The 12,386-nt window shown below is 28.4% G+C and overlaps 1 protein-coding gene across 3 annotated transcripts in view; it reads left to right on the top strand.

Annotated features, from left to right (window-relative positions):
* LOC106637926 (KH domain-containing, RNA-binding, signal transduction-associated protein 2) overlaps window positions 1-4,894 on the top strand; it is a 154,207-nt gene extending 149,313 nt beyond the window's left edge. For all 3 annotated transcript variants that reach the window (XM_089593741.1, XM_014350904.3, XM_089593740.1), the window contains 2 exons: window positions 2,095-2,219; window positions 3,691-4,894. In XM_089593741.1, the coding sequence (XP_089449867.1) occupies window positions 2,095-2,219; window positions 3,691-3,824 (259 nt within the window). In that variant the 3' untranslated portion in view covers window positions 3,825-4,894. The remainder of the gene's footprint in view (window positions 1-2,094; window positions 2,220-3,690) is intronic.
* Window positions 4,895-12,386: the final 7,492 nt, after the last annotated feature.

Here is a 12,386-nt window from a genome sequence, read left to right as displayed (position 1 = left end):
AGTTTGTTGCACATGTTGATCTACAATGAAAAATGTATATAAAAATTTAACTGATGCGAAGCACCGTAAAACATTTTTAAATTTATACTCAATAATGAATCTCATACAATAAATTTATATAAAGAATCACTAAAATTACCTCTATAATGGTTATCTATTTTTTAATGTGCTGATAAAAATTTAATTTCAAATCGTGTTCCCTAATGTAGTTTTCATCAAAATTCATTACAACAAATAATTGTAATAACGTAATTATTAGAGAAATATAACTGACTAAAAAAGATCACAATTAATATATGTATAAAAAAAGTGCTGCTAATAAATTAGCACAAATCTTCCTCAAGCAATGTTATCTTTAATTTTTTGTTTTTTTTGTTTTTTTCAATTTTATAATTTGGTTCTATTCCTACAATTATCTTAACATGAAATCTAAAATTCTTATCATTAATATTTCATTTTTTAATTCAAAAAACTATTGTTAAGGCCTAATAAAGTAAAAATCACCCGACAGATGGAGGTCTTATCTTCAAGAAAATTTGAGTAATTTGCTAATGAAACAGCTAATTTCTAATATCGAAAAACCATAATAATAACGAAAATAAGATATAAAGTATGAGTTTTTTCCCCCCGAGTGCTATTAGGCAAAAATAACAAAAATTTAAAGCCCCGTATCTGAAAAATCAATTAAATTCTAAGGCATGATTAATTACATACCCACACAAACAGACTTTTGGAAAAATGACAAATTTTTATTACTAACACCATAAAACACATTTTCTTACCATGAGCACAAAGTGCAACTGTTGCTTTGCACCCTCAAGCCACACTTTGTGCCCTCGTAATTACTTTGCACTCACGGGCCCTCTGGGCCCAAAGTGTACATACGGACACAGAATTGCACTTAACGCCCTCGGTAAAGAAAAACAACATACGCGACTAGAGCACAAACACAAACAACCACTCCCTTCGGGCGCTCATGTTTGTACTTAGTGCCTTTGTGCCCATAGTAAAAAGTGGGTAAATCATGATTATATAATCGATTTATTAAATATTTTCTATGTTAAAAAAACGATGGGTCATGTGATACAGCCTGTTTATTTGTTGTGTGATTGGCTGAGACTGATCAAGCGCGGGTGGATTTGAAAATGAGGTTTTGAAAAATCTGTGAAAAGTCGTTTAAATTTGCAAGTTGAGAAAGATTATAATATTACGTATTACGACAAAGATATAATTATTGTATTTTTCTTTAAAAATATAGAAAATAAACGTTTGGTTAAATTTTGAAGGTTTGTCTGTGGAGCATGCCAGGGGCGCAGCCCCCTAGTAGTAGAAAAAATTCATGTTGTATACCAGTCGAAATAAAATATACCTACCTACATTTCCGAATTAAATTAGTTATTTTTTCATGCTTCGTGTTAAAGTGGAGAGCGATTCATCCATCAAAACTATTGCACAGAAACATTAATCCACATGTCTCGTGAATCCACTGAAAATTTCAGTATTTCTATAGAACTATTGTTTTTCCTTGGTGCGTTGACTTCGTAATTAGTTTTAGTTAAGTCCAGTGAAACGGGAGTAGTGGGCTTGATGCATTGTGTCTGTCTCATAAGCAGGAAGTGAATTATTTACTAAACTTTACTGAAACTAATTATGGAGCATACGCATGTTTAAGTTATACCTAATATTGTTTCCGTACATAGTACTTTTGTGCGGTTAATTTTATTATTTTTCATGTCCGATTATCATGAGTGAAATAATTGATTAATCCGGTTAAGTTAGATTAATCACCATCAAATTTTTATTCACTATTTGGATCAAAATTAAAGCGCAACTTTCTACTATTAACTGTCACATCCATTAAAATTATAGTTTTTATTGACTTATATTAGCATATTTTACTTTCAATAATCAAATTTTAGTCAACCACATAATCCAAATAAAAATATTTTTAAAAAAACCATTTCAATCTTTGAAATTACCACGATTCGATATAACACGGCACAATTGTTATAAATTGTAAAATCGTGTCATGCTTCTAAAATATATACGAAAAAAACGTTTCGCCAACATGTCGTTCCACTTCTCTATTTTCAGCGAGGAGATGTATCCACCGCCGCCATCGTCAAGATACGGAGCTGCAGCTTCTGCCTATGACTACGAAGAAGAGCCCGTGCCCCACGGCTCTTCCCATGACTACTATGATGCGCCGGATTATCCAGGTAAATCCATTTTTCAATACTTGTGCAAGCGAGCGTGACACATAGCTCCATAACGTCAAGGAAAAAGTTTAAAATAAAAGTGATATGGAAGAAAATTTGCTTAAAAATAACTACATATAAGCAAACTTACTGATAAAAATTGCTGACCTTTATTTATTGTTGATCATCAGATCTTGATTATTTTTGAAAGATAGCAGCTTGAGAGATCCTTTGGTATACTTATTTGATTGTTTTTTAATAAAAATTCCACACGTACTTAACATTTTTAAGCCTATGCTTGTATCAAACAAATGTTTTCTGAACAATTCTCTGATCTCTTTAAATTTTTTATCGCGTTTTATGATGTTCTGTCTATATCTGTCATAATTCGTGCTTGCCAAATTATACATAAAAAAATTAAGTTTATAAGCTTATTGTTGGTTTAAAAAATTTTTATTTTGTATATGAATTTAATTATTGAATTAATACCTACCTATTAATCTATCTGTTTCGTTGAACTCTTGTATTTAATTTGTCTTTTTATTATTATTATTATCATCATTATTATTATTATTAATATTATTATTATTATTATTATTATTACGAAGATCATTACGAACACTAATAATGAAAATTTTAAGGTGCAATTCAAATATTTTTATTTTCACGATTACTTTATTTCGGTGTTAAGAAATCTAAGTTAATAATGTAATCTAGATTTTGTAAACCTTCAAACGCTTAACTCACGGTGCAAAAAAAATATACAAAAGTTAAAAAACTTTAGTCTGACGATACCTGAATAAAATATAATGCTTCTACTGTTTCGTGTTTTACGGCTTGTTTATTTCAATTCTAATGATAAGTAGAATCTATCAACGAATTTCATCACAAAAAATATTTCTTACATATACATTATACTATTCAATGAAACTATATTTTAAGCAATGTTATTTATCTTAAACTTTTTCCTTGAACATTTCATTTTCGTAACATACAAATTAAAACATTTTATAATTATTAATATTATAAAATACCTAAACTATACAATAATAGCAACTAAATTTTTTAAATTATTATGTCTTTTAAGTGATACTTTCAAATAACGCAAAAGTTGTCTTGGACAAAAAATTGCATAACATTACAATAACTTTAAAAATATATGTCATGAATAACTTTTTACAATAACGTTAAAAAAGGTAATCACAAGATTTCTTTTAATATTATAATACTTTTTTCTAAATATTTAAATTTATAGAATACCTTATACCAATTAAATTAATTTCTTTACTTCGCAACTTCTTATAAGCTCATATTAAGCTTAGCAAGATTTTATAAAAATCCAAAAATAAATTTTAATACCGAAAATGTTGATTGATTTATGAATCTACTTCAATCAATACTATAAAATGTGAATGATTAATCGTCTTAGAATATTGTCAAAGAAAATTTTAATACTAATCACAATTTTTTAAAAACTCTTATAAAATTCAAGTGCAACGATCAATGAAATTCGAGGACTCATCTAGCCGTGCATGGAAGTCATACAAGACAACGACGACCGGTGCGGGTGGCTCGGCTGCAAGCTCTCGCTACCGTGCCACCCCCTATGCAAGACCCGCTAAGTAACTAATTTCGTGAAGACTTTAAAATGAGCGGGAATCTAAAATAGAAAGCAACACTCCGCGTGACATTACAATTTTTTTACATGATTTTAGCTCTATGCTTGCAACTATTAGCTTCATTATTTTTTCACGTCGTCGAACAGTTTTGTATTACACAAAGTTAGATTAGTTAAGCAAGTGTACCTATACTTTAGAAAATGTAAATCATAATTTTTTACAAGTAGTTACCTTCAATTCTTTTCTATAAAATTGACAATTTGTATCAAGAAACAAATCAAATTTTTAACTCTAAGTATTTACCATGATCAGCTTGAACATTATACATCAATGTTATACCAATATTTACCTAATATTGAAATATTTTACAATAAAAATTTTCTAAACTAAATTTGTTAGAGTATTTAACGTTCATAAACTGAATCTTTATAATGTGACATTAATATGAAAATCAAGAATTCACATTTAGAATGCATATATTAATAAATTATTGAAAATGAAAAAAGAAATAGCGAGTTAACATTTAATGTAGTAGTGATTATAATACTATAAAAAGGGATTCTAGAAAGTTACATAAAAAATTATTTACCAGATGTTCAGCTTATTAATTGAAAATCCAAATAATGAACTTGATATTAATCTAATACACGACAAATGAGACATTTAAGAAAATAAAAATAATTTGATGCGAAAATGTTATGGAAATTAAAAAATTTGTTATTAAAAAAATTTCGATTATTTGAAACATTTAATACCTAAGAAATAATTGTCAATATTAATAATAAAGACACTATAGACTTCGTCTATCAAAATTCACATGTATTTTTACCAATCTTTATATAATATAACATTACTAGTGACAAAATAATTCAGTGTATTAGTCAAACTTAAAATAATGTAGTATTAAAATACTTAATTGTTATACTTGTAGTTTAACTGTTCAAGCAGCAAAAAGTTCATCCTTTAAATAAAGAAAAAGAAAAAAATAATGTTACACTCACTAAGGTAACTTCCAATTATGTCAATCTAGACATTTTTGACACATTTTATTTAGATTACCTAATGTAACACCAATAATGGAATAAATAAATAAATAAAAATGTAAACTAAAATAGAAAATTAATCATGTTTTATTTTTTTACTAACACTTCACAATTGAGAAAATTAAATGAACTGGTTTTGACTATACTGAGTATACTTAGATTTTTTTTCTGGTATAAGTCATTTTAATCATTCATAATACAGTATCTGATTCAGCAAAATCTAAGATACTACGTGATTTGTTGCTGTATTAATTATCATCACATGTAGTACAAAGTTATAATATTGCCGACACCTTAAAAATTTGTACATCGAAGTTTACTATGATACAAAATTTTTCTTCTTACTCCAAATTTCCGCAATAGATAATATCCTAATTAACTATATAACATCTTAAATATAGCCAAAGTCACGGCTTTGTCAAGAGTACTAAACACAGTAGAATATGAACAATATGTGTAAAATAAATAGTATGTACATCGCATATTAAAATTTGATGGCTCCAATTTTGTTAATATAAGTATATAAAAAATTAATTTTTTAATCATTACAAAGTAATTTTAGCACATCTAGATAGACGTAAGGCTTTAATGTACATGAAATTAATGACCATTGAATTTTTCGAGTCACATACATGTAATTAAATTATTTATTTGAGTCAGTAATCTGTCAGTTGACTACTTACAAGATGATTACTGTAGAATCGATATTATAAGTGATTAAAAACACTATCCTAGTAGTTGCAATTGAAACCCGAACCTGTTTGGACTAGAATGTAATGATCCTGAAATGAGTGATAAGACATTGGCGTCTTGCACATTTTTTTGATACTACGTCAATCCTTAGGTTTAATTATACCTCTCAAACTGTCCAAGTGGTGCTTCCATCCTACTTGATACTGCAGACAGATTTTTTAAAATTTGTTTATACAGATTTGAATTAATCAAATGGAGTATTAGTTATTAACTTTCTTGAATGTCATTACCTAAAAGAAAAAAAGTAGAAAGAAAGATATCAAGGGGCTTAGAAGCTGGCATCGATAAGATAGCACTGCTCGTTTAAACATCCTAGCCAATGAAATACAGACTGAAAATGCAGCAACGAGTGGAGAAATTTACCACTTCTTATCTGATGAGAAATTTGCATTCACTATTAGGAAAAAAAAAAAAAAAAAATCATGTATTGGTAATAGATATTAATTGATTCACTAAATCCGCAGATGACTTGTTAATTAGTAAAATATGATTCATTATTTGCATTAACTTATAAAAGTGGACCAAACGCAGATATATGGTTTGTAGTATAGGTATATTAGTCTTATTCTGAAAAGAATTAATGACACATTTTTCTAACAAAAATTTGCTCTTTCTAATAAATCAAAATGTGATCAAATAAGTATATTCGAGGAAAACGGTGTAAAAAAAAAAATTATAGAAAAGTATACAACTAGCAAGTAATGTTTCCACGTAAAAGTTTTTTTGTTTAATTTGTAAACCAACGGTCAAGACATTATCCCCTTCCAAATTTTTTTTTTTTTTTTAATAGATAGTAAGAGTAAGTAATAATGTCCAACTAATTTTTTTTTTTTTTTTTTTTTTTTTAGTTACTTAAGCTTAATTGGTTTACTTAAAACTACAGCCAATGGATTGTTTATGGCCGTAAATAATTACCTTAAATATTTAGTGTAACTACTATCAATAAAAAACTGTTCAATAGTGTCTCAGATTTTGATCACGATTGTTTTAGTTGTCATTACAGGGGTTTTAAGGTCGCTCATTACATAACCGACCTCAGGATTAAAAATAAAACAATGTCTTTTCCAACATGTCAGACAAAACTCTTTAAAGGTGTCCACCGCATTAGATCTTCCGTTTAAAATTCCATAAATGTTACGTAGGATTTTATATGAGCAACTATAAAATCACAACTATCGCAGTTTTAATTCAAACACACAATTTTTGTCCACTTCGTAAAATCGAATATTTTTAATACCTTGTATCTAATTTCTGATTCGTAGTCTGCGACCAGCGGAACATTACCGACTTATCCAGATAGGTGTTAACCGACCGTCCTGAGAATGATCGTCCCCCTACTCTAGACATCATTTGGAAAATCCATGGTCCATCTGAAAAATTTGGGCATCCACATTTTTTTTATGTTGAAGAAACTCAAAAAAATACAAAAATTTAAACGAGAACCAAATCACTTGAATTTCTCAAGTTAAAAAGTCACCCTAACATCTCATAAGTAGCAGACGTTATAAAAACAGATACTTTTAATTAATTACAGAGGAACTTTGATATTACTGTTGAAACATAAGTTTTTTTTTCAATTGCGGAGAACAGCTTATTGCCTAGTACAAGAAGTATGGGCTTCCCTTCACATAAGAAAAAGTTTTCAGTCATTTAACCAGGACCATCTACGGTATCTTTTTTATACTTACCACAACACAAAGATTCCTAGTACCGGACACGAGCTTCTCCAATAAAATCTTTCTCATCATATTGAATATATCAATTCTCTATATATTATATGGTTTATTATTCAGGGTTTGTAATAAATAAACGGGTATTTGTTCCCATAATGCCTAATACTTTATTCGTGGGATTTATGATAAGATCAAGTGGATCATAGTGAATCAGCTAATGTCTATTATCGTCTTTTACTCTTTTCTTTGAACCCGAAAGCGTCTGGTAAGCTTGTGAGTATATCTTAAAAAATATTTTATATTCTAATAAAAAATCTTCCAAGTGAAAAAATAAGTTCTGTTTATTATTTTCCTGATTAAAGTTCTGGTAAAAAATAAAAAATGTTGGATTTTGCTGAAATACAATTACTTACGTCCTTTTTAAAAACGTTAATTGTGCGTATGAATTTTTTCAACATTTTTTCCAGGCGTATTAACAAGCAAAAAAATTATTTGATTCCACAATTTAACATAGGCCCTAAGGGTGTTATAAAATTGTATTAAAACTACTTATATCAAAAATCTTTTGTAGTTAAAAATAAGCGTTCTTTTCAAAATAAATGAACAAATAAAAAAAATAGTACACGCAAAATTTTTAAAACGTTGCCTTTAATGAAATTTAGTGAGTGATTCCTGAGTCTGAAAATAAAGAGGAATATACTATTTTTTTTTTTTTTCCTAAAATATGTCTGAAAAAAATATTGAAAAAATGCTTACACATAGGGGTAAGTGAAGGTATTGTTGCAGTTGCTCCACTTATTGCGAAACTCTCGAATAATGCCTATATTTTAATTGAACTAATAAGGTATAGTTAGTAAACACTTGAAATCATTAAATTAAGTCAGAGTATTTGGTTAATCGGACTTCAGTTTCAAAATAGCATTCAATACTTTATATTTGCATTACAAAGAATCACGTCTGCAATAACTGGTGCACACATAACCTCCTTCACTATGATGGTATTATTGCGGATACCCCGTTGATTTAGCATTGAAATTGACCACAATAATACATACAGGCCCGCAATAATATCAGCATTGGCAACTCAACTTTTAAACCCTCTTTTTAAATCAATAATAATGAGTTGATACATTTGTAAAAGTTGAGTTCAGTAGTTTTTGAGTCCAACATTAATAAGAAAATAAAATAAAAAAATTAAAATTACAACGATTTGACGAATTAAATTTCTTAGATAAACGTTTCAAGCTAACCACTCAAAAAAACCGCAATAATATCCTCTTATATCCCTATTTTGTTCTTAAAAAGAATGTAATTTTTTTGAACTTTTTTCAATGTTATATGCAACATTTTTTATTTTTCACCAGAATCTTCTTAAAATTAATGGCTGGTATTTTTTTCGTAATAGTGCAACTAAAGATATCAGTTATTCTCCGTTAATATAATACGTTAACTGCTTCTTGAGTATATTAAGTTGTGTATAACTAAAAACTTGATCAATGCAACTAATATAAGAACAGTAACATAATATTCTTTATAGTAAACTTTTAAATCGAGCTCCAATAAAATTCTCCTTTAAATTAGTGTGCCAACAAAATGCTAGTGATTCCCTTTTTTTATATATAACTTTGTTACGGAAACAACATCGAATAAATTATGTTTCATTTGTAACAATTGAGTCCATTGTATGATGTGTACGATATTGGAACTTGAATAACTTGTTAAATTTTGTGCTACACAGTCGTAAAACAAGTATTTTTAATGTTTCATAATTTGTGTTTAGACGTAAAGGATTCGACAGTTTTTTTAGTCTGGCTATTACTTTTTTTCACTTGTTGTCAAATGAATTATACAACAATCCGTGTGGACTTTGGAAGTTTTGAGACAGGATCAAGTAAAAATTACAACCTCTGACACAGATAGTGGTCACTTTTATTAAATATTTGCATGATTATAAGGTCAACATCTTCGATATTAATAGCCGAAAGACATTTTTGAATAAGAACAAAGTAAGATAGCATGTATATACGTTTACATCATTACCGTATGAGGTCCCTACGATCAGCAAACTCAGCATAGATGGCGTGCTGTAGCTAAGAGAAAAATGGCGTCACTGAGACACTACGGCTATAAGTGACGACGGTATACGGTAATGTGGACTTACTTATGTGACAACATATCCGTTATGCTGACGTCAGGAGATCATGAATACTACATTTGTGTCAATGTGACGCCTTTTTTCTCTTAGCTACAGTACGCCATCTATGCTGGGTTTGCGGACCGTAGGGATCTCATACCACACTGGTTAAATTATAACCTATATAAAATCATGTATAACGCATCTACTCAGGCTTAAAAATCATAAATACATTTAATATTTTTAAAAACCACAAAATGGTAATTATTTTTGCAGAATCATTTTTACATCAATAAATTCAGAATCTAATTTGATCTTTTTGATCAACCAATGAGCTTCAAGCTATTTACTAAAAAAAAATTTTTTTTCCAGAATAGAGTTTAATTAATTATTTCATTCTGTGCGTACGGAATATCGCCAGAATAGTTTTGAAAATAGGGTACAATTGATTGCATTCATAAAAATTTAAAATATACCGTGAATTACTTGAATTTTCATATCTTTTCATATTTAAATTGCGCGTACTTCTGCTAAGCTGCGAATACATTATCGCTGCCCAATTTCCTTCGTACTTACCATGGTGTAAAAACATAAGTTGTGTTATTGCGCACGACCAATCAGGTTTCTCATCTCAAATGACACCATGTTGTCTAATCTGCCAATCATCACTAAGGAGGAAGTTTAAAAAAATTTAAATAAATGTGAGTCAAAAAATTCAATAATAAACATTTTTATAAGTAATTTTCAAATCTTATACATTATGAATTTTATGCAATTACTGTACACAAGTTTTATGTATAGCTACGAAAAGACTAAATTAACTTAATATTTAATGCATACATAGGAAAGGTAATAAATTATTTTTTTTTTATTGTGTAAAAAATAAATAAAAAAAGATTTAAAAAGTATATCTTATGTAGATTTTTCAAACATATCTTGTTGATTACGTATGTAAGTAATACAAAATTAAACCCTTCAGCTATAATTTAATTAGAGCAGTATGCCATTTATACCTCCACAACCTTGAACAGAAACGGTAAATTTTACGTAATATTTATGGATAGCTTGACAACTCATTGTGATTTTACTAGAAAAACTTCGATAATATCTCTTGTTTTACTTTCACATAAAAATGGATTGATTTTTTCTAAATGTGCCTTTCGAAAATCAATAAGGTTATTACAACTAACCAAACAAATTCAAACAATAATAATCATTAAAAAAAAAATGCCTATTCTTCGATCTATATTTCTTCCAAGTTACAAATTTTTTTCCTGAATTACCTTTGTTAAATAAAAACTTGATTAACCCGTTAAACTGTGTGCATATAACGACAAATTTTAGTAATAAAACTTAATTTTAACTTAAGATATGGATATCTAAGGATATCATCACGTATAAACCGACACATGAAATAAAATTACCTATTTGCCATCAAGAAAAATATGATGCACAGCTTAAACGAGAAATTGTGTGTTTGGCACATACTGTACAATAGGTTTAAAAAATTTTCTGTGTAGTACATACTAAATGTTAGTAAAAATCAATTATATTATAAAAGTTAATCACAACTATTATAAATCTTTATTAGTTAACATAGAAATATTAAATTATTTAAAGAGTATAAATTGTCAAGGTAAGGTACATTTTAATATTTTCTCCTAAATTATTTAAATAAGTTTTCGCTTTATCATAAAGTAACTATACTACAAAAAAAAAAACATTTTATCTGTATTTATTTACATTTTTAAGCTGTAGAGAGTGTAAACATATGAAAATCAGTGCCATATTAATTTTACACGTCATTGTCATACATATCCGAAAAATTTTTCGTCAAAACCTACATAAATCAGTAGTGCACTACAACAGATGTATTAGAAATTTGAGCCCCTAAATATGATAAGACTAGCGTCTATAATTGTAATAAGATTGGGTAACAGGATTCAATTATTAACATAAAAGCTGTCTTTCTATTTAAAGCAAAAATGACGATTTTTGCGCAAGACTTCACTATTAGTGTTGTTGTACTTAAACTTACTTAAGTATTAGTTTTAAACTGTATTTAAAAAAAAAGTCATGAATGAAAAGTGTAACAGGACCTAATTATTTTACGTCAATGTAGTGGAAATAACGATGTTTTTCGTGAAACTTCAAATCTACACATCAGACTATTATTCCTTTAGCGTATTCAGCAAAAAAACGATTGATTGTTTACTAATGCGTTAACTCGCGTTAACTTATTAATGTAATAAAATTGTAGAATAAATTAAAATCATACCAGCACCTAATCATTCAATTTAGACCATAAAATTAGCTTTTTAAGGCAAAAATCATTCCATTAGTAGATTCAGCATATTTTAAATGTTAACTAATGTGGCAAAAAAATTAAACACAACGTACATTCTAATGAAAAAATTAAATTACCACTATCGAATAAACAAAGTACCAAAATATTTTGAAGAAAGTACGAATGACAGTTGACTACTCCCTAAAAAAATGTAAAGTTACTAAAACAGAGGAATTCAAATGAACCTATAGTATCAATTCGGTCTGGATCCATATATCGTACCTCTAAATCCTGGGCCTCTATCCAAGTTAGCTATACATTGCAAAATATAAATTTTTTGTACAGTTTTGGATAGCGCACGTACTTGAACATCATTTTCTAAAAACTATTGAATAAAAAATTTTGATTTCGCGGTGTATCGCTTGCTTGGGTAGAGGCTCTCAGGATGAATCTTTTATGAATCAAAGCTGGATGTATTGTAGTCGCAGTTTTGAATCTGGAGTAGATCCTAACTACTATAGTAGAAGTAAGTACTAAATTAGAATGTTTTGGATATATAAGGATTCCATCGGTTAGGTATAATCGTATAAAGTTCAGGAAGGAAATAACCAAAAAATAATTCGACGATTGTGGGTTTGCCTTATGTTGCGCATAGCAAACGGAACAGGTTTATGTAGAG

The sequence above is a fragment of the Copidosoma floridanum genome, unplaced genomic scaffold, assembly GCF_036245765.1.
Source record: "Copidosoma floridanum isolate Cflo_tuat_1 unplaced genomic scaffold, Cflo_Japanese_pri ptg000020l, whole genome shotgun sequence".
NCBI classification, from domain to species: domain Eukaryota; kingdom Metazoa; phylum Arthropoda; class Insecta; order Hymenoptera; family Encyrtidae; genus Copidosoma; species Copidosoma floridanum.
This window is presented reverse-complemented; position numbering and strand designations above follow the sequence as displayed.